Genomic DNA, 25,070 nt, shown 5'->3' on the forward strand with positions numbered 1-25,070 from the left:
GAGCCGAACAAAAGCAGGCGGCGAGGGCCGGGAGCGGTGCGCGCAGGCCCGGCGGAGGGCGGGGGGGGGGCCCGCTGCCGGCCGCGGAGGGGAGCGGGCCGCCAGCCAGCCCCGGGCCCGGCCCGAGGGTGGGGGGGAAAGTTTGGAGCCCTCCCCCGGTGCGCGGGGGGCTCCGTCGCTCTCCGGCCCCGGCAGCTCCGGCGCTGCCATCGCGGACGGCCGCCCCGCTCCGCTCCGCCCCGCCGCGGCCGTTGCTGCCGTCGCCACCGCCGCCTCCTCCCCGGGCGCAGCCCCTGCCCCCGCCGGCCCCGGCCCCCGCCGGCCCGCCCGCCGCCTCCCCGGGCGCGGGGCTGAGCTGCCCTGCTTTTGGAGTCGCCGCCGTTTCCCCTCCCTTCCCCGGAACCCCCCCCCTCCCTCCCTCCTCCTTCCCTCCCTCCCGCCTCCCTCCTCCTCCTCCTCCTCCTCCTCCTCCAGCAGCCAAAGGGATTTTTTTTCCCCCCTTTCTTTTCTCTCTCTCTCTCTCTCTCTCGCTCTCATTTTTTTTTCTTCCCATTTTTTTTCCCCTCCTCCTCTTCCTCCCCGCCGCGGAGCCGGGCGCCAGCGTGAAGGATAAATAAAAAGCGAAGAGGAAGAGGCTGGGGAGGAGGAGGAGGAGAAGGGGGGGGAGGAGGAGGAGGAGGAGGAAAGAAGAAGAAGAAGAAAGCGAGCAAGAAAAGAAAGCGAGGAGCCAGGCGGCCAGCCCAGCCGCGCCGCTCCCGGCAGCCAGGGCAGGAGGAGGCGGCGGCGGCGGAGCGGGGCCGGGGGCCGGCGATGGATGACCAGCCGCGGCTGATGCACACGCACAGCGGGGTGGGGATGCCGGGGCACCCGGGCCTGTCCCAGCACATGCAGGATGGACCAGGCGGGGCGGAGGGGGAGGCAGGCAGGAAGCAGGACATCGGAGACATCTTACAGCAGATCATGACCATCACGGACCAGAGTTTGGACGAAGCGCAGGCCAGGTGAGAGCGGCGGCCGGCGGGGAGGGAAGGGGAGCTAGGGGAGGGGGGGGGGCAGGTGCCGGGGAAGTTTCCCCCGACCCGGCCTTTGTTGTCCGGCGGGGGGAGCGCGCCCGGCCGCGGGGGCCCCTGCTCCCGAGAAATTTGGGGGGTGGGGAAAAAAAAAAGGGGGGGTGGTGCCGGGTTAATTTTCTTCCCCCCACCCCCCCCCTTTCCCAACTTCGTGGCGGTTTCTGGGGGTCGCAGCGTCCTCAGCCCCCGCCTCCCCCCCCCCCCCCCCCCCCCTCGTCTCCGCTTCGGCCGCTTTTCCCAGCGGGGGTCCCAAACTCGGGCTCGGCCGGGCAGGCGGCCTGGCTTTTGCCAGCTTTTTTTTGGCGGGGGGGCGGGGGTTAATTCCGCAGGGAGATGGTTGTTGGAGCGGGCTGGGCGTGCTGGGGGCTCTGCTTCTGCTCCTCCGAAAGAAGCACAAAGTGCTGCTCCGTATATTTTTTTTTTTTAGGGGCGTTAATAATGTGTTTTTTTTTTTTTTTTTTTATAGCGCCCTGTAGTAGTGTTATTTGTAAGGCCTTTTTTTTTTTTGCGCTTGGAGGATGTACATAGAAGCTTGCTTTTTTAAAAACATTATTCTTAATTGCAGAGGTATTTAAAAAGGGAAAAAAAAAAAAGGCTGTAAAAGCCGGTAACCGAATTGCCCCCGGCTTCAAGGAGTGCAAACCTCACACGCACCTTCAAAGGCACTAGTAAAAGTTAAGGGAGGGGGGGAAAAAAAAAATAATCCCCCAATTGAAAGCACAGTTGAAGGAATTAAGAAAGAAAAAAAAAAAAAGTTGCCCTGAATTGTTCGGGTTACACTTGAAATTTCTTCTGGGCTGCGGAGCTGCTAGGGGTAGTGTCCTCCCCCCCTGGCATTCATGCCCCGAGCTGGAGCAGATTGCTAGAATACATTGTTCCTGGAAAAACGCACCACAGAGCCCCGAAACTCGCTCGGTAAGAACTTCCAGAAGGATAAAAGTACTCCCCCCAAACCTCTGCTTACATCCTCCCCAGCTTATATAAAGCTCCCGCTTACCAAAAAGTCTTGTTGCTGGGCTGATCTTACTAATTTTCTTATGTTCTTGCAGGGGCAGGGTAGCTGTTAGGAGGAGGAGGAGGAAATCATGCACTTTCTTCCCGGCCAGACCCGGGGCAGTGAGGGGATCTTCCTTTGGAAAGTTGCAGGAATTGTGTATGTTCCTGCCTGGATAATTTAGTATAGTTAATCAAATCAATAAAACCAAAGCAGAACAGAGCTAGGAGAAGGCTTTATGGGTTTGCCTTGCTGGACTATTTCAGCTGCTTCCTCACAGTACTTTTTTTTTTTATTATTATTATTTTTAATGCTGAGCTGCCAAACATGCCATATTTACCAGTGACGTTTGGCTTTGCATTTCCTCCATCCATTCTACTATTGCACGGTTGTTTTCCTGCCTCTTTTTCTTTCTTTTTTTTTTTTAAATGAAGTTTTGGGAAGATGCGAAGTGCCAGTATTATTTGTAAGAGGGCCCCTACAGCATATGTACGTGATTTGTGTATACCCAAATGTCTGCACCCATCTGGGTGTGCTGATAAGGAGACGCTGTGGTTCTGCAAGGGTATATACCTTTGAGAGACTTCATCAGATATATAAATCTTTTTAACATGTTGTGGGTGGTGGGGTAAGTAGTGTGAATGTTTGCCAGATGTTCACATCGTCTTTCGCGTGTAATTTCGGTTGGTAAACAGAAATCCCGTAACCGGAGCCTGATAGCAACAACCCTTTATACAACTAAACCCTTGGCTAAATGATCGTATGGCTTAAGAGGGAAAAAATAAAATCGTGCTGTTTTCTTGCCTCAACGGGCACATGGTGGGTTTTAAAACCAGCCGATTTAACACCCCCCCCGCCCCCAACTCTCTCCTCAAAACCCGCAGGAGAATGGTCAGCTCTGAGATAACAGCAGCTGAAAAGAAAGGTGTTGAACAGCATGCCCTCCCCTTCCCAGAAGCAGCCGGCCGTGTTTTTAAATGTGTTTACTGTCCCAGTTGTAAAGAATTAAATTTTAACACCTGCAACTAAGCAGGGTGTAAGGAGCACGGAGGCAGAGGAATGGGTTTCTCTCTCCATCCATGTGCGCGTGTCTCTGTGCTCCAAGTTGGGCGCCGAAATTCCCCAAATTGACAGCTCTAAGCAGAGGATGTTTCTAGCGCTGGGGCAAGGGGGGAGTGTATCTCCCCTCTGCCTTGCAGGGCAAGCCTAATAAAGCACATGGCTGTGTTTAATATCAGAGGTGGGGGACGGAGAGAGCCCGGTGCTCTCTCTGTATTAAATAAGATAGTTGAACCAAGCTTGGCTCCCAAAAGCTGCTGGCTTTGGCTCAGTGCATCGCCTGGCTCGCGCCGGCGGTGTGAGCCGCTCAGTGGCAAAGGCGATTTTCAAGCCGTTCCTAAATTGGCGTAATTCATCTCCTTTTGCGTTGGGTAGGTGGCTGTTTGTGGCGCCGGCGCTCAGGTCCTAGGCAGGGATGGCGGCGGGGCCGAGGGGGGCTCAAATGCGTCCCCCCACGCCAGCCGGCGTGAATTTGGAAAGTTGTTCCTTGTGGTGACATCCTAACCTCACCCTCCCCTCTTTTCTTCTCTCTCCAGGAAACACGCGTTAAACTGCCACAGGATGAAGCCAGCCCTTTTTAATGTCTTGTGTGAAATCAAAGAAAAAACAGGTAGGAAGTCAATGCTGTTGTTGGTTCTGTATTGTTTTTCTTTTTGCTCTTTGAGGGTTTTATTCCACCAAGTTTGTGCCCTGCCCCCTCCCTCCACGTAGCAGTATTTAAGTGGGGAGAAATAACTAGCTGGTATTTAATGCTTCTGGCAGTGGACTTGCATGATGCGGTTTGTGTCTGGAAGGGAAAATAGCGTGGTTTAATTTCCATTGTATAGACTCTTTATTTATTGCTTTTTCTGGGGAGAAGGAAAAAAAAATCAAAACCCTTGCAATTTCTCTCTTGCTGTAGTTTCTTCTTTAAGACATGGCACTGCTTATAAAAAAAAAATAATAATTAAAATTTAAGTGCAGAGTAGGGGGAAAAACCCCAACAAAATGAAATTGTGCAGTTTTACTAATATTACTGTTCAGGTAAATGTAAAGGTTTCTTTTTTTTTTTTTCAAAAGAAAGGGTTAAAATGCGCTTGTCTGCCAATCATCCAGGCTAGCTCACGTAAGAGCGAGTTGTCAGTTGCCTTTAGTGAAAGCAATATATTAGATTGTTAGTTACTTTAGGGTACTGTTGTTTTATGGCGTGGGGTGTTCTCAGGCTTCTAAAGAAGCTAATGGCATGAGAGCGTTGGTTCTGCCGTTTCCCACTTTCCAGACCTCCTACCATGTACTAACACACTTATAACACATCCCAGGGGGGCATTTAAATTTTAAAAGCAACAATTAAAAAATAGCAGTCATCAATCAAGGGTGATCTTAAACAACAGATGCTCAGGGAAGGACATTTAGCAACATGCACCACTTATTTATTTATTTGTTGGAATCTCTTTTTTTTTCTTTTTTTTTTGGATTAAAAAAAATAACGGGGGGGAATGATGGAAATTCGGCCGGGGAGGGCGTTCGTCTCTGCTGTTGGCTTTCTGAGCCGACCAGAGTGGATCGGCGGGCTTTTCCATGCCGATCTAGCTGCCTTGTTTTAGCAGGCTGCAAAGTACTTGACTTCTCCCCCCCTCCCCTTTTACAACAAGGACTGTAACAGTCAATAATTCATATCTAAACCATATAAGCAAGGGCATGACATGAATGAAAGTGACAATAAATATGATTGCGCACCCAGTTGATATACATTGATAGTTACACATAAAAAGGGAACAGCTTTCAGAAACCTGAATCTGGGTCTCTTTTTTTTTTTTTTCTTTCTTAAATATATATATATATAAAGCCTCCTAGCATGAGCAACTGATTGGAAATACAATTACTTGACTCTTGCAATATATATAAAATGACTAAGGGGGCCCTTTGTTAAACGTTGTTTGTGCAGCGTGTAGCCCAGACAAAGCACCTACCGATGGCATTCGGCTCTCTGAAGTCCTCACGGCTGCGTGGGCCGGGTCTGACCTTCCTGAGGAGTCCTTCCTTATGGAGTTTCCATAATATCAAGCAGCGGGTTTGGTATGGGAACCTCTGTAGAGTTCATATGATGTAACGTGAGGGAGTCTGCCTAGAGATAAATTTTATGGGTGATTTTATAGTCTTTCCCTGGGTGCTGCCTCAGAAAAAGGAGCCACCAAGTTCCTTTCCCTCTTCCCTCCTTCTCCTTTTTTTTTTTTTTTTTTTTTTTTGCATGAGCCAAAGAAAATGTTTGCCTTTTCTCCGCATGTATTTGATGCTGTGAACGTTGTCTGTGCAGAGGTACTTTTTGGCAGGGTAACTGATTAATCCCAGCTCGGCTTTGCTATTGGTGCAGTCAAAAAGTTCGGGGATGGGGAATCTGCCAGGACCAAATCTGGTGGGAAATCCAGGTGACCTCAGGGATGCCGTGGGGTCCCGGCGAGCTGGGGAGGGATGGGGAGCTGTATGTATCCATGGAGCCTGGGTGTCATAATTCCTCTCTGCTAAGTAAAATCGAGTGAGATGGTATAGGGCGAAGCTTGCTACTGGAAATAAAGGATATTCAGGTGCGAGCTGGGGCTGTCTTACATTATTTTTTTAAATTTTATTTGTTGCTGTTGTGCCTGGGTTACTTGGCTACAGGGCTGCCGCACAGAGCTCTCTGAAGAGGCCGAATCGAGGTGGCTTTTGGAGTGTTGTTTATCTACCCTCAGATCGGTTTATGGTGAATTATTTTACTTTGCAAATTCAAAGACCTCCTCCCCTCTCCCCCATCTGCGTCCCCAAAAGTCACACTTTGTAAGGAAGCAAACGGCCAGATGGTTTTGTTTTATTGGTTTTGTTTTATTTTTTTTTTTAATTATTGCTTTGTGGGCCCAATGTTAGGAGGAAGTTAGCCTTGTGTTTTCTGGGGCCGAGGGTACCGCCTGCTTCTGTTTGCGGACTCCTTCCTTGCGGGCAGCAGCCTGAAGGTTTAGCCAACTTCTCTCTTCCCACTTTCCATTTTGCTTCCCAGATTTTTGCATGTGTCGCGTTTGAAATCCTGGTGATTGTTTGTGGTCACTGGTGGGTGTTTGAAAGTGCGTGCGTACATCTTCCCCCCGGCGTTATGATGTGCGGAAATGTGCGTTCAGTTACCCCGCTGCCTGATTTAAGTGACTCCAGAGCCTTACGGAGACTTTACCACCGTCTCTCGCAACATTATGGCTAATATTTCATGGTGTTAACGTTGTCTTGAGCAAACCCAAAGTGTCCATAAAGTTCTTAGAAAAAGAGGTCGTCTGCATTGGCCAAAGAGTTCCCTTTCGCACTTGGGCTCTTCAGTTATTTTAAAGCATTTATAAACACTTTTAAAAAAAGATAATAATAAAAAAAGGCTTAGTGGGTTGTCTTTTGTCTGCAACGTGGAGATTGTCGCTTTTGGGATGATTTCTGTTTAAAAGTAACAAAAGAGAGGTTTGAGCCGAGCGGGAGCGCGTAGGGGGCAAAAAAATTGCCGCTTAAATATACATATAAGTTGTCGGTGTTCATTTGGTGTGTTTTCACTTGCTGTTGGTCGCTTTGTTGCGAGGGAAGGGGCAGGACTGCCTTCAAATGGCTGGCTGGCTTTTTGGAATAATAATTATGGAAATAGGAGGCATTGTTGTCCTAAATACAATTGATTCCTCCGTCAATAGGGATTGAAATCGGAAATTGCATTGCTGATTTATAAAAAGTTTGAAGGCAGGGGTAGGGGCTCTGTCTTTATGGCCTTTTTTTTTTTTTCCCCTCCCTTGTTATTTTTTTTTTTCACTCTCTCTTGGTATGTTGTGTTTTTTTTTTTTTTTAAGCTGTTCTCTGCATGAGCAGAATAGCTAAGCAGAAGAATCAGGCAAGGCGTACGCAGACGTGGGGTCCTTGGATGGCAAACTGGAAAATATCTGCTGTCAAAATGCAGCAGCATCTATTTCAGCTGCGAGCCTTTCCCAACTCCCATCTCGTTCGGCGGGGACCGGTGGGGAGAGGCTGAGCGCAGGATATATGACCGTTTAATCTGATTCCTCCTCCTTAAGAGCTTTTCCCATCGTTTCACTTTCTTCACTCTTTTGGGGGAGGTGAGGACATCGCGCAAATTCTGCTTCTTAAAAAGACCCTGACTTAGTATTTGAAATCCCCTGATTTTTATTTTCTTACCCCCCTCACCTTTCCGTATTGAAGGAATTCAGGTTTAAAGAAAAACGTGCATACCACCAACGGGGGGAATTTACGAAGTGGAATATTTATAGACAGCACTGATTAGCTGTGCAATTGTTGTTGAATAATGGGTTTGTTTTTTTTTAATTTTAGAACATAATAGCTATATAAGGTGCCTCTTAGCTACCTTTCCCTGTGCATTATCTTCATCAAACTTAACTCAAATCAGATCTTTGGAGGAGGTAGGATTTTTTCCCCCCTTCTTTTCTTCCTTAACACCCCTTTGTTCTCTCCAGCTCTGTGTTCAATTAACACCCCCATCGCAGAACTGTAGTCTTTTTTTTTTTTTAATGTCTGTTACTGTATTTCACTTCTGACACCTCTCTTATTATTCTTGCCTGCTATTTCTCTTTAATATAGCAATTACGATATGGGGTTTCTTTCTTTCTTCCTCCCTTGCTTCTTCCCCCCCAACCCCTCCCCAGTCTAAAGCCCCACGGAGCAGCAAGGGGAGAAGAGGGGCAGTGGCGGTGCGTGCAGTGCTGGTGTTTTTGGGGTGCGGGGCAGAGCTGGAAGTGGGGTACGCTGGCAAGCCCAAAGCCCCTCGGATGAAGTTTTTTGCGGGGCAGGATGGGGCAGGAGCCCTTTGCTGTGATTTCAGACCCTGCCCTCCTCCTTATCCTGCATTTCCACCAAGGTTTCCCGAGGCGCGCAGGGGAGAGTTAAACCCCCCGATTTGAATTTCAATGCAATTCTTGCACCTAAGGCTTCATTCTGCTTCTGCAAAAGCTCATAATGAAAGTGCTTGGGCTCCAGCCCCGCAGGATCGGGGTCCCCGCTCTGCTCTCCGTAAATCCAGCCCTCGTCCGGCTGTTCTCCCTCCTGCCCTTCAAAGGGGAGGAAGCCTTTGCTTTGATATTTATTATTATATATATATTTTTTTTTTCCCTCCTCCAGTTGAAAGGCTTTGAAGGCAAAAGCGATGCTTCTCTCTTGCAGCCGGGCAGGGTCTGCCAGCTCCCTGATGTGACTGCCCTGGGGGAAAGTGAAACATTTTGGGAGAGCAGGGCCTCCAGCCGGCCCCGGCACTGCCCAAGGAAGCCTCTGCAGCTCACAATTAAATTGCTTCCAGAAACCTGATGCCTTCAAGGGAAAGGGAGGGAAGGGAACGTGCGAGTGGCTGGAAGATAGGGATGGTTTGGGGGTGGGGGAGAGGGTCTGGGAGACCTTGGCTTGGTGGAGGGCTGTATTACTGCGAGAGGAGCGGCTGCCTCCGGGGGACTTGGTGGGAGAGGATGGAAACCAGTTCACCCTGATGGGAAGGGGGATGTGTCCCAGTGGCTGGAAGGAGCAGCAGCCTTCTCCAGAGCACAGGGTCTTCAGGGCTGTAGCTGTGACAGTGCAGCGAGTCCCTTCTCTGGGCTTTCCTCTTCCAGCACAGCGTTGCCCATCCGGGATCTGCCAGGGATGGATAGCTTTGGAGGAGCGTACTCGCAGGGAGATTTCTCTTTTTCCTTTTCAATTCTGTATTTTATTCCTCTCCCCTGGTAGCATGTGGCTGGGGCTCTTTGAACGGAGCAGGCTTAATTAGTTTAATCAAAATTGGCCTCCTGCAAACCTCCAGGGGAGGAGGTGGGAAGCACGGGGCTGCCAGCGGGCTCTTCCTCCCACCTCCTCCCCCTCAGCCCTCCCGGCAAAGCGGAGAAACCAGGCCTGGTTCCAGCACGACATTACTGCTCCTGAGGGACTCCCTACAATTTGGGGAGTACAGGAGCAAACCTGTTTGGTTTTGTTTCGAGGCTTGTTTTTTGTGGGCGCTTGCTGTCGAGTAAACTTTGCCGCGATTGCAGCGGAGCAGGAAGACGCTCTTGGAGGGTCTGCTGGGTCCCATTGCTCCCTGCCCCATCTGTTTGCTCCTAGGGGATGGATGTGCTCATCCTCCTGCCCCAGATCCCATCTTTCCAAAGTCTCCCAGCCTTTGCGTGTACCCGCCTCCCCTGATAGCAGGTTTTGGATAGTGATGGCCATTGGCTGTGTGTGTCCAACACGGTGCTGGGAAGGTGCTGTGCCTGCTCTTTGGATGCTGCACAGAAGGAGTCTTTGTGCTCAATTAATGTGTGCTGGAAAAATATTAGCTTTATTAGCCTGGTGTATGTATAAATAACAGATAAGTAGCACATCCTCTTACGCAAACATGTTAGGTGACTTCCCCGCTGCCACCACGTCTCTCTCTGCTCCATCTCCCCTCACCTCCAAATGGTTTTGGCAGCAGTCAAAGTGTTGTGGCTGAGTCCAGGGAAAGAGATCTTGTTATCGGGCCTTGTAGCTCCAAACAAGAAACTCGGAAGATCTTTCAGGTCTAAATTTCTCCAGGGAAAAATGGTTGAAGTTCCCTTATTTGAGACCTGCAGAGGGATTTCCCCCTTGGAGTGCTGACTGTCTGCAAGCAGAGCTTTTCTAAATGATCTCAAATGTTAGATTTATTCCTGTTAGCAGGCTCGCGTGCTGCGTGCCAGCCCTGGGTTTGAGGGCAGTGGCTGTAAACAAAACCCAGAGAAACTCTGAGACAATTTCAGCATGGCTTTTTTTTCTACCCCCCCCCCCTCAAGTAAATTACTGCATGCAGCAATTCTTCAGGGGAGTAGGGTGGTGGTTTAAACGTAAGTGGTTTCTTTTGCAGCGAGATCCCCTAGGTTATGCTGCTAGTGGTGCTTGTGCTGAATCGGAGCTGGGAATTTTGGCGGGGAGAACAGAGGAACACGGGATTCCTCCTCTGCCTTTGGTTCAGCACCTCATTCCCCAGTTCCCCCTTTAATCTGGGAGCTGCTACCTTCTCTGCTGATGAAGCTCTGTGAAGGGTTTTGTGATCTCTTGGAAATCTGCTGTGAAGCATTTTATTACTATTTTTTTTTTTTCCTTCCTGCACTTGGAGTTGGGGTGCCTTGGGAGGCAGGAGAGGCTGTCCTGTTTGCTGTGTGCACTAGAGGGGTGGTTTGCAGATGGTGCAAATTACCGGGTACCCAGTGAGAGCCGGGGGGGAGTTTGCATCTGAAAAGCTGATATTTTTTTTTTCATCTTTTTGATTTTTTTTTTAATTGCATTCCTGTGGCAGTATTCCTATGCAGTGAGTTTCACCATCCTGGTAACCCGTGCTTTGCTTTGTTTTGGGAGTTGCTGCGGCAGAAGGTGGGCTGTGCAGTCCTGGCTCCACGGACCCCAGAGCAGGACGATCCTACCAGGCTCCACACTTTTGGGCTGAATCTTTGGGCTTTTGGGTGCCAGGCAGGGAGAATTGACACTCCCTTGCGCTGCAAGTGTGTGCGCTGTACAGCACGGGGGGACTTGGTGCTGGGTTGGGGTTTAGAAGGAGGTAATGTGATTTACAGCAATGGATCTGGTTAATAATCTCCAGCAGCTTCTGTATACTCAGGGGCTGCTTGTATTCCCAGCCAGGTGTTTGCAGACCGGATCAATATGGCCCTATTTGCATGGGGCTGTCCATAATCTAATAAACCAACCTCAATCTGCGTCCTTTGCTTTCCCCAAACATCCACCCAGAGATGATCCTGGTCCAGTCAGACTAGCAGGCGTTCCCTCGTGGTGGGAGAAGCTGTTCGTGAACAGTACCTGGCCCCTGAACTGCCGGCCTGGGGTCACACGTGGCACCCCGGTGCTGCCAGCGGCACTGGGTGCCAAGGCTGTACCACCCCACCAGAGCCTGGGTTGTGTGAGCACCCCAGCTTTTTGGGTACGCTGGACATTTGTAGGTGCTACATGGTGCTTTGCAAACCGTCACCTCCCCAGCGTGCTCCAGAGGTGTCGACAATCAGGGATTTTCCATGAAATCCCTCCTCTCGCCATGTCGCCTTTGGGAACATCTGCTGGGAGCCCCGTTTGAAACTAAAAATGATGGTTTTGCAGACCGGGCGGTCGGCAGCTTCTGCTGAAGACTGTCTTGGAGGCGTTGCGTCCCCCAGCAACTTAAATAATACAAGGTGGTGGGCAGCATAGGGATAAATTACAGAAAGCTGTGGCCTGAGGAGGCTGTGGGCTGAATACATTAAAGCGTGTTGTTGTCAGGCTGGCGGTGGGGTCAGGGAGGGACTCGGGTGATGCTTTCTCCCGGTGCTGGGGGATTGGTTGGGCTGGAATTAATTGTTTTGCAACTGTGTTGATTTTTTAAAAAAAAAAAAAAAGATAAAAACAAAAAACGGAAAAAAAAGCCCTGCTGAAGAATTAAATAAATTGGCTTTGTGTTTGTGAGCCGTGCCTGTGTGTGTGTGTATATATATATTTTTTTTTTTAAGCTGGAACAGAAAGCCACCTTTACCGGCTCCTTTTCCTGGCAGCAAAGGTGAGGCGGGGGGAGAACGGGCAGCCCGATGGAGGGGACAGCTGCCAGGAGAAGCCGCCTCGCTGGTCGGCCGTGCCCGCTGAGGAGTGGTGCGCTCTCGCTGCTTCTTGGCGTTTTGGGGAGGTCGCCAGCATGGATAATAGAAATCCCCTCTGACACCTTGAACGAGCAGCACGTTGTCACTGTCCTCTCCCTACCCGGCCTTTTATTTATAGGAGAAGCCTTACCCAAAATAGCTTTTTTTGCTTGGCCCAAGGTGACGGGCTGTTCCCCCCCCGCCCCCCTGGTTGTGGGTTGTTTTTTTTTTTTGTTTGGTAAATATACTGATAAATTGAAAAACCTCAGAACAGCCAGTGCTGCGAGGAGCAGCGCTAATCTAAAATGATAACTTTGCCATTTTACTTCAGCCTTGGTGAAAAACGAGCGGGGCTGCCTTTGCAAGTGGGATCAGCCTGTCTAAATGCTGGTGGCTGCATTTTTGTTTCTCGCCCGAGCGCAGGCTCAGAAACTCAGTTCATCATTTCCACGTCCCATTTTTGGTTTTACAGGCAGCATTTTGTAACGCCACGTTCGGCCCAGCCTGGCTGGCCTGCCTGTCCTCGTTATCAGAAGAGGAAAATCAAGTTTCTCTCCTGGTTGGATAACATTTTCAAATTCCAGAGTGATGTCGATTAGCAGAATTAGCAGTGGCAGGTTAACCGGCAAAAATACCCTTTCAGTTGCAAAGTGTTTGTTGCTGGCTGCTGCTCCTTTCCCAACTCCAGCGGTCCCGATCCTGGATGTATCCCCGCAGCACGGGGATTTTTCTCTCTTAATTCAGTGCGACTGTTTCCTTTGACATTTGATATTTACAAGGCTGGAGCCAAAATGAAAGCGAATCTGCCCATAACTCTCTGAAATGTGCCTTTCTAATTTCAACATTAATGTTTCAAAACCCAAGCTGCTGGTGGGTGTATGTTTGCTTGTTTACACACATCTATTTTTTTTTTTTTTTTTTTCCCCCCTGGGCAGTGATTCTCCGGTGAAACATTAAGAATGATACAATACCTGGAGCCTCTGGATGGATCGGTCTCTAGCTTTAAGCTTTGAATTTGGCTTTTTAACTCGGAGTCTGTAATTTTAAAAGGTTGCAAGTGTTTTAACTTGGTCTTTTTTTGTTTGGGAGGGGGATGTTTATATGCAAAATTACTATTACAAATATGATTATTGCAATAGTATTATTGCAAATCTCTAGACAAAGGCACAGTTCACAGGGTAAAAAGAAACGAGTTGGAAGGAGTCTCGGCCATTGATCCTGATTTCATGGCACAGGACACAGCCTCCCCGGTATGTTTTGTGTGAAGCTTATGCTTTCCAGAAGGGCGTTTGGTGTTGTGCAGGAAAGTTGCAGACAGTGGGACAGCCTCCACCACCCTGGTGGAGATGGTGTTTTGAAGGGTTTATGATCCTTGCTTTGCAAGGGGTCGCCTATTTATTTCTGATCTGAATTTGTGGAGCTTCTGACTGCTGCGTTGTGCCTGCTGCGAGCAAGGAGCCGGCCGCGGCCCGGCTCCTGGAGCGGTTGCGTGTCTGGGGGGAGCAGGTGGCAGGAATGGTGTTTTCGGCGAATGTATTATTTCCCCGGAAAATCCTGGCTGTTAGATCTGGTCAGCAGATGTGGAGTGTCGATCGGTATCGGTGGTGGGAAGGGGAGATGCAATATACTTTGCTAATGGAGAAAAACCCGAGGAGCAATTCCCTGATTTACGCTTTTGGTGATGTGAAATGAAGCCGTCTGAAGCGCTTTGCTCAGCAAGCTCTTAGCAGACCGCTTCTTCCTCCTTACTTCATGCAGATTTTTCTGAAGAGGCTGTTTCTCAGCTCTGTCACTGGGTGGGCAAAGGTGGCTAGGGGGGCACAGACCCCTTAAATGCATCCGGAGGCACAAAGCATCGAGCATGGGAGCGGGGAGAGAGCAGCGCCCACTGTAGCTCGCTCCAAAGCCCTAGTGCAATTCTGTCCCCAAGCGGCTGAAAAGGTCATTTAGCGCAATAGCAAACAGTTAATTTATTTTATTTTTTTTTCCCCACTCTCTCAAATAGTCAAATTAGCATCCTTGCTCTGATACAGGAGCTTCTGGAAGGGGGCATCCCAAGAAGGATTATCAGTAGGAGCTCCTGGGCCTGGGCTGTTCCTCTCCCGAAGGTCCCCAGCTGCTATTTGCACATCCCGGGGTCTGACTGCAGCTGGCATTTCCCCTGTTCGGTGGAATTTACTTTCTGCCTGGTTAGGGCAATGGGTAACATTTGCGCACCTGGGCTGCTTAAGCTGCGGAGGGGCTGGGGGATGCGGCAGAGAAGGTCAGGGGTCTCTGCTTTCCTTATGGGCAGGAGGGAGCAGAGAGAGCAGCTGGTGGGTACCGTGTCCTCTACCTAGGCAGCAAGCAGGAGGGGAAAAATCATGTTATGTAGCACGATGGAACCTGTGCAACCGTCTGGACCCTGCTCTGGTGTTGGGTGGATGCAGGGTTGGCTCTGGCTGTGGAGAGCTCAGACCCTGCTCGGTTTTGTCTTGTGGTGGATGGGTTGGTTGGGCAGCCAGGAGTGGGCAGTGGGTGCTTGGTTGGGTTTTATTGTGGTAAAGGGTGCTAAATTTCCATTTGGATAGGTTTGCAGTGTATGCCTGGGAGGCGCGCAGCCTGAGGTGGGATTTCTCCTTAGAAATGGCTCTGCTGCATCCAGGTCAGAAAAGCTGTGGGGTGCTGACCCTTCGGGATAGGACAACATGTGCAGCAGCATGATGGCATGGATGGAGGTTTAGGGAGACCATCCCAAGGGCAAATGAGGATTGTTTACTGGGAAAAATCCACAAGCGATGTGGAAGGAGGTAAGACACAGCAAAGGGTGGTGGTAGGGGAGGTTCCCGGTCCTTCCATGCTCCTGAGGCAGGTGGCAAAATCCACGTGGGTGGACGGAGAGATTTTTGTTTCCCGTTTTCTGCTGTGTTTGGTTGGGCCTTGGAAACATCCTTCGGCAAAGGTAGTGTGCCCAGCTGGCTGGGTTCTCGGGGGGCTAAAAGCCAGGGGCTGAGGTAGAAGGTGAGTGCCGGGAGGGCTGTGACAGCATGGTGCTTCCAGCCCCAACACCCCATCGGGAGCTGTGGGCATGGCTGGTGGAGCATGCTGGTCCTGCGTGCTGAGGCACGCAGCTATGGGCAAGGGCGGTGGATGGACCTGCTTCATCATACGTAGGCTGTGATTGAGAAAGGAACTGCGCAATTAGGAGAGGTCCCTGCGGTTTGCGTTTGAAAGGAGCTCCATTAGGATAATTTTTAAGCTCCCGTTTAATCAGAAGGCTGTCTGCTGTTGAAACCGTATGTGCGGTGGGTCTCTGCTCATGCTGTATCCCCTCTTCCTGGTCCCTTTTGCTTTTTTTTTTCTTTTCTTTTTTTTTTTTTCTCTTGCTTCACCCTTTGGGTGTGCTGCGTCTGTGACGCCAGAGGTGGCCAGGCTCCCATCAGCACCCTTGGGTAGTGATGCTGTCCTCCCTTGGCCTGCTCTTTCCAAGGATCTCCTTGGCCTCTTGCTCCTTGCATGTAGTCAGCAGCCTGCTGCCTTCCTCTTGCCACATCTCCTGCCTCTATGCAGGCACTGGTGCTGGGTCTGACCCTGGTCAACAGTTGCCCTCACTGGGTCCTGGGGGAAGCCCATCCCTGCAGCTCTCCGGAGGGCTCTCTTAGGCTCAGCGAGGGGCGTGGAGGAGACCTAAATGAAGAACAAATGAGAACCATATAGAGACAAATGGGAATCAGATTTAGGAAGCAGACGAGACAACCCTTTGGAAGGGGCAGGGGGGCTGTTTGCTTTAATCAGTCTCCTTGGGTTTCAGGCAACAATAAAGCAGATTTGTTTTACCTTCTCTTGCCCCAGCCCCCTCTCTTTCCCTCTGTTCCTCTTACTTGTCAAGCAGCACCAGCATTTCCTCCCTCAGCTCCTACCTTTTGCAAATGGGATAACTGGCCAATCCAGCTGACATCTTGTCCAGTTTTTTTGCTGCTTCTTCTGTCTGGTTCTCCCTGTCGGGAGCTTGTTGCTTCGAGCCAGACTGCCTTGGCTGGGCTGCTGGGGATGGGCTCCTCCCACCACCAGAGGAACTTTTTGGACTTTCTGGAGTGAGTGGTGGAACAAACTCCTCCAAATGGTCTGAGGTTTTCTTTGCAGAGTCGATTTGTCCTGGCACACTCTGCTATGTACTTTCGAGGCAGTCGCCAGGGACTGGCTGTGCTTGGAGGAAGTCAGAGTTTCTCCACTGGAGGTCTTGTGCAGTGCCTCCGAGATGCTTGAGTTATATCCTGACGTGTGCTCCTCTGGGACGTGGTGGTGGCTGGTGGCTGCAAGGGAGGACCCTACCTTGCCAGCTCTCATGGACGGGTTGTTTCCCTGCAGAACTGTGCTTCCTGTTCCTCCTGCTTTTTTTTCTCCTGGTCATCATCTTGGTGCACAGCAGGTGGATCTTGTGAGGGTTGGGGCCATATGTAGCTGTGAGTCAATGAAGCTGAGCTTCTGATCCCTTCCAGTTCCAAGAGTCCTGGTGGTGAGTAATCTTCTTCCCAAGCAGAGGGGCCAGACTGGAGCTGGGATTACTGGTTCCTGTGACCATCTCTGCAGCTCTCAGTCTCCTGCGCTGGGCACCACGCAAGAGAGAGTTTCTCCCACCTCGAAGGGGAATGTATGCCCTGCCTGGTGCTGTTTGCTCAGTTGGGGATATCTCACCGGTGCCTCTGTGGCTGGGCTGCTGCAGCATGTAGGGCTGTTGTGTCCCAGGCACAGCTTTCTCATACAGGGTTGTTTTTCTATTTGGTGGTGGCTAGTAGAGAGACAAGGGATCTGGGATGACCTCTGGCGTGTTCTAGTGGATTGCTTTCAGGTGTTCTCCTGGGTTTTGTAACCCACTTAATTTTTTTTTTTTTTTATGTAGGATTCCCATCCTGGAGAGTGAGTTCACCCACTTTGCTGGTGGTGAACAGCCTCCAGTATGACCCTTGGATTTCCAACTGCTTGTACCTCAGATGGAGACTTTTAAAAAAAAAAAAAAAAGGAGACTTTTACTCTGTTCCCAGCCAGCTCGTGGGAGTGTGGGTCCCGTCTCATGTTCAGTGGGTGAGGCTGGTGCGGGGTGATGGGATGGCTTGTCTGGGGCACCCTTCACCTCCAGCGCTCAACGGGTCTCTTTGAAAAGTACGGAACTGCGTGTACAATTGTAATCATTTTCCTGTGTGGCTTGGCACATCTTGTGTGTAAGCTTTGCCGATAATCCTCAATGGAGGCTGTGTCTGATCCCAGTGTGGGCATCTTAGCTGCTTGGCAAGAGCCATTCAAGAGAAAGTTTGTGGTGGATTTGCTGCCCAGGAGGGGCTGGTTTAATTAATGTTTGCAAGACTACTGCAGGGCTTTCCAGTTGCAAACTGGTTTGGCTTTGCTGTGAAAAGCAGAGTAAAGCAAAGGAGACGAGTGTGAGCGTGCCATGTGGTGGCTTTTCCAGGTCCCTGATGTCGGCACAATGGAAATTGCCTCCATTGCAGCACAGGGTGAGCCTCTTCCCTTGTTCAGCACAGCAGAAAATCATGGTTGTAAACCTTCATCCTGGTATGTAACCTCACTGCGGGCGGTCATCTCCCCCAGCTTGTGCCGGTGGGTGCCAGGGAGCACATGGGTGCTTCAGCTCCTTGGCACTGTATGCATCCCAAAGCGCCGCATCCTGCACTGTGTTTCATCTTCCCATGCTTCCAGAGAGGTCTGTGTGTAGGATAATTCTCATTGCTGCCAGCAAGCTTCCCTTTAACCATGCCACGGCGGGGCTTTTTTTAAAATTTTATTTTATTAGGAAATTCCCATTTGGTTGCTTTAAAAAGCAAGCCCTTGTGGCTGGCCCCTGGCCCGCCGCTAACAGATTTGTTTGAGAAAAGGCTGCGTTGGCATCCTGCTTTATTGAACATGCCTCCTGGGAAGGCGGTTTGAATATCCTTCTGTCTCCTCGGAGCAGGGAGCTCTCAGGACTGCCTGCCGCCATGGGGATGGGGAATGCTCTCCTCTCCCTTTCCCTCCCTCCCCATCCTCTTGTTCAAGCCTCCCTTTTTTTTTTTTCTTGGAGGAGAGAGAGCGCTATGCACGGTGCGTCCCGCTCCATGCGCCTTTTCTCTTTCCCCACGGAGTTCATCCAAAGTTCGTATCCAGCCGATGAACAAAGTAGCTCAGACCTTTTCCTGACTCCTCACCCTTTGTCCTCATCACTTAGTGACAGACAGGAATCAAATGCCACAGACATGCTGACGGGACAGGGCTGTGTGAAAGTCCTTGGAGGAGGAGGAGTGGAGCAGTGCTGGGTAGATGGGGGACTCATGTTTAAGCTCTTCTCCCCCTCCCTGGGTAAAGAGCAGAGCTGCTTTAACTTTGAAGGGCAAAGGGGAGGTACAGCATTATTATTATTGTTTTGGTTTTTTTTTTTTTGGCAGAAACCGGTTAAATTTTTAGTGACCATAGACGTAGGGAAGAAGGACCGGATGGAGTTAGGTTCAGTGTTTAGCACTGGGTGTGCCTGCCGTCGAGAGCAGGGGAAGGAAGGGGCTACGGCCTGTCAGGGATCAGAGGGATGGAGGCTGCTGGTCTGCCTGCATCACCTCTCTGCTGCAACAGGAGCCTTTGCCGTAGGGAAGAGGGGGTGAGGGGGTGCACGGTCCCGGTCCCCATCCATTTATAAAGGGCTGCATTGCCCTAGCTTGGTCTTCTATCTCATCGAGAAAGGTGGCTTGGTCTTCCATGTCACCCGGCTTCAGGGCTCCCCTCTGGTTGGTGGCTGGTACCGCAGTGGGGGTGCAGGGGATTGGGGTTTAATGTCGGAGGCATCCCTGTGCCTGTGGGCAGCATGTGCAGGCTGGTTTGGTTGGGCAGCTGCTTGGGTTGAGCTTCTCACTCCAACCAAACGCTGGGAAGGGACCGTTTCCCGAGCTGGCGTTCAAGGGTGCTCAGGAGACTTGGTTCAGCCTGTCAGGAAGAGAAAGGAGCAATTTAGCCTGTTTGTTTGTTGGCACTTGTCTAACTCATTCAGCTGTCAGAATTGGGATGACTCCTGATGGGTATTTATCCCTCTTCCAGATGTCCTCCCAGCCATTCACCTTCTTTCCCCTTTTTTAATGGAAAATAATGACAACTGGAACGTCTGGAAGTCCCAGATGAGGAACGGATGGCAGCACCTCATGGCAGAGATTTTGTGGGGGCTTTTATGAAAGTTAGGTTGGCTGTAGCACTAAGTTTGGCAGAGGTTAGAGGGTAAGGATCTCAAGCCTCCAGGGAGAGGAAGTCCCCACAAAATCTATGGTGACCCTTCGCTCGGGGCTGCTCCTCAAGAGGTCCTGTGATCCTGCAGAGACGTGCTGCACCAGGGCTCTGCTTCGTTTCTTCTTCTGGATCTTCTTGTGACCAAATGCCTCACGTCTGTGCCTTGGTGTCTCCTAAGGGGATCCTCCTGACGCAGGCCAGTGGCTGCAGCCTCCCGTACAGTGCTATCTGTTAAAGCTGCTGGAGCAAGCTCCAGGGATGTGGTGCAAGGCAGGGTTGGGGGCTTCCCCTGCTCAGGGCCACCCTCTTGGCGGGGAGATGTGAATATCCCTTTTGTAGAGCCACTCTGTGCCTGGCTGTTGAGGCATGGGTATGTGATTAGGCAGGGAGGAGAAACACTGCTGTCCGAAAAGGAGTTGCAAAAGGAGCATTAACATTTGGCCCTTAAATCTTGGGAAGTGCCCTGGAAGCTGTGGGTGAGAGGAGGATCTCTTGTGTTTGGTTTGCATGTGGAGAGAGACTGCTCATGGCTTAAATGAGCAAAAGCAATGTTATCTTCCCTGTTGGCAGAGGAGAAACCAAATTGCTCAGCGAGTGCCGGTACTGAGCAGGGAGCTGGGGTGACCAGCTCACCCCAAGGCACGGCAGGTTGAGTCTCCGTCCCCAGCCCTGGCTGTAGCGTTCCATGTGGCTCTGGCCACTCTCATCAAGCCTGATGCCAGGGCTGCTTGCAGGGTCATCTCGGAGGCGGCAGGAAGGGGCTGGGGAGGTCTAGGTTTTGCCCTCTTTTGTTCGCTGATTTTTGCAGAGCTTGCTGATCTGGGCCCTGGCCAGCTCATCTGACTCACAGGAATCATCTCACGAGTCTCCTACACCCTCCATTACCTGATCCGAGTTCTTCCTGGCGTGTCGGCTCTCACCGCCGTGCCACCGTGGAGCAGCGGCCGTGAAGGGAGCTGTGCATTTGTGCAGCGTGTGTCTGCCTCAGGCTGCTGCAGTGTGCGGTGCTGGAAGGGATCAGAGCCTGCGTCTCTCCTGTCACCCTTTGCAATGCACGCTCCCTTTGCTTGTGACCATCCTTCCTGACCCCGCAGATGGTCTTTACAGAGACATTTGCTCACAGAGGCAAAATCGAGATCTCCTTGCTTAAGAGGAGCTGCTTGGTGGCTTTGTTTTTCCCCTGTCTCCTGTGCTGTGTTGCTGGTAGCAGCAGTACTGGGTGCTGTAGGAGGTAGGTTTTGGGGTTCTCTTGCCTGGTTGCTGTAGGGATGCTGTGTTTCTGTTCATAAATGCAACAGGTCAGACCTGGAGGAGGATTGTGTCAATGAGAGAGACTTTTTACTACCCACAGGCTCCTTCCAGCGCTCCCTATCTCTGGTAAATGCAGTGGGTCAGCAGGAGGTGACCATAGTCAAAACTCCATGCATGGATGCTGTGCACCCTGAGGTCCCTGTTGAGCAAAGGCAGGTGTGAGACGCGCTTGGAAATCCCCCGCATTGCAAGCTGGGATGTCTCCTGGAGTTCCTGGCTTGCCAGTCGTGCCGTGAATTTTTTGCACGTGGCTTTACCTCCTCAGCCCTGCAGGGAAGCGGCTGGGGTGTGTTCCCATCCAAACCTCATAGCCCTGTGAGGTGCTCGGTTTGGCAAAGGGCTGGTGTTGCATCAGGCTGGGCTGCGCCCAGCGAATGTGGGGGAAGGTCCCTGTGCTTGCGGCAGGAGCATCACTCAGAAACAGTTTGACATTGTGGCTCCTCTGGGGGCTTGGGGAGGTCTGTGTTTTTGTGGCTTGTTTCCATGTGCCACATGTGAATTTCTCTCCCGCGGGTCGTGATGACTTGGCTCTCTGGCCTGTGGCTGCCAAGCCATGTGTGATGATGTGTGTGAGCAGTTTGCATCTTGTATTAAGTTTGCAGGTACCTCGTGGAGATCTTAAGAGAACAGGAAGGTCCTGGTTCGATACAATCAGGGACTTGCATCCCTGGTGGGCTATGGAACAAACCTCTCCTATGGACTGGGTGCCTGGGGACAGCCCAGTTTGGTACTGTGGCAGGGGTTGTTTTGGGCCTCTGCTGAGCGGTGTTGGGGTGGCTCCTTGTTGTGTGACGGGGAGCTGTTGAGGTGCCTCATCTGGCTGGGTCCCCGGTGCAGAGGGGAGTCCTGGGTGCCGAGGGGGTGGCAGCAGCCTTGTGTGGGACTGGGTGGTGGAGAAGCAGTGCTCTCCCCTCATGCAGAAGGGTTAAGAGAGCAGTGGGGTGCACGCCTCTGGGATGGCGGTTGAGGTCTGGGCACAGCCTGTTGCTAAAAGGGGAAGCTGATGTCCTGAAAATGCCCTCCCAGGTGACTTAGGCACTGACGTTTTACAGCAGAGCTGAAGTCCCAGGGCTGGTAAAAATCAGCCACTTGTTTGTGGTTTTGGGGTCCCTCCTTGGCAGGAGTCTGTGTGTGGGTCCCTGCCATCAGAAGGCATTTGGGGTGCAGGGGAGCTTTGCCATCTGCCTTGATACGTTCCCTATTGCACGTCCCAGCCTCATTGAGCACAGCAGTGTCCCACAAGATGCATGATCCGTGGTGAGCTGGACCCAGAGCCGAGCTCTCCTGCCATCTCCCCCTACCCCTGCTTGCCTCCTCCGTGGCGGTGCCTTTGTCAGCCATCCAGAAACCCGCAGCGCCGCAGCCAGCCTCCCTGAAGTGCCAGCGATGAGGCGTTCGGGTCCCGGCCCCCCTCCCTGCCTTTGCCCCAGCATTTATCAGCAACCTCCCTTCCTTCCCAGCCGCCAAATTCCTTCTCCGTGCCGTCATCCTCCGGCCAGAAGCCGCCCCGTCCCCGCTCTCCCTCCCTCCCTCCCTCCCTCCCTCCCTCCCTCTGAAACCAGCCCAGAACTGCTGGGCAAACATTTCGCCTGTTGTTATTACAGTATTCCCATCTGCATACTTAGTCATAAACCCCTTTTAATTCCAGCCTTTTTCTGGGGCGGGGTTAAGAGTTCAAACCCATCATTTTTCTTTTGGGGCTGTAGGCTTACAAAAGCAGCCCGCGGCGAGATTGTTCGGGAGGATGGGGCCCGAGAGCGAGTTTAGGGGGAGGGAGAGGGGAAGGGGGCGGTGGGGAGGAGGTTTGCACACAGGGGTGCTGGCTGTGCAGCCCCCGCTCCCTAGGGAAGGCTTTGGATGAGGTTTGTGTGGGGCTGGCTGTGACAGGGGAGTGCTCTCTGCCAGCCCCCCCCTTTTTCCCTTTCCTGCGGCTTGCTGGGAAGCCAGAGGTGGATGGGACTGGCCCCTTTGCAGGGAGGCATTGAGTCAAGTCATGCTGCTGCTGGTTTTGCCTCGTTTGTTGGGGTCTTTGGATAATGGAGCATCGAAACCCAAAGAGGAGCGTTCCCAAATGTGCCAGGGGGGAGCAGCTCTGGCTCTGTGCAAAGGCTCGTCCAGGAGAGTCCCCCCAGATGCAATGCGATGCTGCTGTTGCTTTAGCGATGCAAAGGATGCTGCTGCACTCCCTTTGCACAGCTGACTCTGTCTCCTCCTTGCGCGGTGGTGAGGGTCCTGCGCCAGGAGCACTGGCAGTCCCTGTGCTCACCCCACAACCTGTGCAGGCATCCCTAGAGCTGGATGAGCCCAGATGCCTCTGCATTTCTCCCCAAAAACATTGCAGTCTCTTGCTTGTGAGCCTTCCTGGATTTAGTAGGTGGTTATAGTAACTCTTTTCTGCTCCCCTTTGGAGCCTGGCTGCTTTTTCCTGCATGGCAATTCCCTGGATTGCTGGCACTTCCTACCAGCTCAATGCCACCCCATCATAAGGTCTTCCTGCCCTCCATCTGCTTTTCTGGGACCTGGGTGGTGTGGGCAAGGCAGCAGCGGGGCAGAGGGCCCACAAGGGCAATACTCAATTCCTGCACAAGGTTTGGTGCCTGCGTCCTGCCTGTGCCACTGCTGCAGAGCCCCCGCACCAGAGGGTCCAGTGGGAGATGCTCCCTCTTCCCTCTCGCCCATTGCGGATGCCACACTGCATCCCTGCGAGGTGGGGTACGGCCTGGTGGTTGGTCATGGGCTTGAGAGACATTGGCATCTTCTTTGCGTCTGTAGGCAAGATAAGGTCTCTTCCCCCCCCCCCCTCTAAATTAAAAGGTCTCGAGGAGAAAAAGAAATAATAATGTGTTTTCGGGTTGACAGAAATGTTGTACAAATTTGTGCAGCTCGATTTCCCAAGATGTTTCAGTAAAGAAGACTCTCTTGCTTTGCTTTTGGGAAGCGTAAAAAAGATGGAAATGTCTCATATTTACATTTTTGAAATTAAGCCTTTGCCTTTTTTATTAAAAGTATTTCTCTGAAATTTGACATCGATTTTATATTGCAAATGTCTTAATGAAAAATCCAGTTCTCAAGTGATGCTGTTTAAAAAAAAAAAAAGTAAAACACAAAAATCCTGAAAGAGCAGGTATCTGGGCAATTCTGCTTGAAAGTTACTCAAAGGCAGGAACGCCAAAGTGAAGTTTGCAGGAACAACCTCCACTTCTCCCCCTGCATATCCTGCCATTTGACCTGTGGTTGCACAATCACAGCGTTACCCCATTTAAACTGCGGGATGGTGTATCATATGTAGGTTCCCCCCCGCCCTGGTTTTCTTGGATGCATGAACGGAGGGTTTTGTGCCGTTATGCATATTGAACAGCCACAGGAAAACAATCTAAACAACGTGCTCCATGTTTTTAGCAGATCGGGTAGAGGTTCTCTTCAAAGCTTGCATCCGTGTAGGTGGGCACCATGATCTTGCAGGCGGGTGGAGTTGCAGGGCTATCCCAGCCAGGATGAGTGGTCTGAATTTACATCTAAATTACCTTTACTGCGTGATCCCATGAATTGCCTTGAGAGCTGCACTTCTAGGTGGAGAATTTTTTTTTTTTTTTTTTCCTATGTGGATGCTGGATGGTTTTTAAGAAGCTGTAGAGGAAAGGGAGCTTGTCACACAAGAAACTTGGGTTTAGTTCCCAATAAACTCAGAGGCGTTCATCCTTCTGGCCTGAACTTGATGTGATAAAGAGCCTTGCATGCATTACACCGGTGCTTTGCTGTTTGCAAAACCCGGGGTGGAAGGGGAAAGGCCCCTGCTGTGAGCAAAAGTGGCTTGTGAGCCTTTCTGCACGCCTCTGCCGCAGGGAGCGGGTGGAGCTGGAGGGTTTGCGACGGCTTTTTCCAGCTGCGAGCACGCCTGGGATTGTGCGCCCGGCGCGCGGGGCTCTGCCTACCTGCCCTCTGCGTGCTTGGCAAGCCGTGGCTTGCAAGGCATGGCGGGTCCTGTGAGCGGGCTACGCTGCTCGCTGCAGCCTCCCCCTCCTGCTCCGGAGGGGAGCCGGGTGAGTCCTGGCCAGCCACCCGCTTCATTTGCCTTTCTCAAGGGGTGCTGCTCTTTTTCCCCCTTCGTGCTGCATGGATTTTTGGGAAGGAGTTTTCCTCTCTCGTGCTGAGAGGCAGTGGGTGCTTTGCTGAGCTGCGCTGGCTGCGTGGAGGTGCCTGAAGTGCATGGCGGCGTTCATTAGACCTGTTTGGCAAGAAGGTTACGTCTCGGAAAAGGACTGGCTGGTGTGGGGCGGGAGAGCAGGCTCAGCCCTTGCGCAGGAGCCAGAAGAGGTGTAGGTTTGGTTTCTGGGCACAACGCGTTGTTGAGTGATGCTGGGCAGGTCACTCCGCTTCCTTGCTGGCCTGCCTGCGTGGCAGGGACATCCGTATCTGCGGATCATACGGCTCTTCGATCGATTGAAACAGCTTGGGTTGTTGCCGCGAAGGGTTGTTGCCTGTTGTCCTCTGCCTGCGGCCTCGTGTTGTGCAGCGAGGGTCTGGCTGGGTGGTCACACACCTTTACTGGCAGGGACTGGGTGGGATATTGAGCGGGAGAGGAGTGCTGGTGGAATTAAGTTTTGAGTTTTCTTCTAGGAAACGGAGACCGCTGATCTCAGAGGTGTTTGAAACCTTTCCCCACTTTCACATCTCCATCCTCAAGGTGGATGCATCCTCAAGATTTGGGTGTTTGCAGGCATTGCTCACCCAGGGTGCCAGGGCTGTGCATTCCAACACCATCTTCTACCTCTCCTGCCTCCAGCAGAAGGAGAGCTCGTGCGT

General features: G+C 51.6%; 1 protein-coding gene across 2 annotated transcripts in view; it reads left to right on the plus strand.

Moving 5' to 3' along the window:
* The first annotated feature begins 644 nt into the window (after positions 1–644).
* PBX1 (PBX homeobox 1) overlaps positions 645–25,070 on the plus strand; it is a 132,638-nt gene continuing 108,212 nt past the window's right edge. For both annotated transcript variants that reach the window (XM_074596467.1, XM_074596468.1), the window contains exons 1-2: positions 645–1,001; positions 3,660–3,733. In XM_074596467.1, coding sequence (XP_074452568.1) covers positions 811–1,001; positions 3,660–3,733 — 265 coding nt within the window. In that variant the 5' untranslated portion in view covers positions 645–810. The remainder of the gene's footprint in view (positions 1,002–3,659; positions 3,734–25,070) is intronic.

The sequence above is a fragment of the Larus michahellis genome, chromosome 8, assembly GCF_964199755.1.
Source record: "Larus michahellis chromosome 8, bLarMic1.1, whole genome shotgun sequence".
NCBI lineage: Eukaryota > Metazoa > Chordata > Aves > Charadriiformes > Laridae > Larus > Larus michahellis.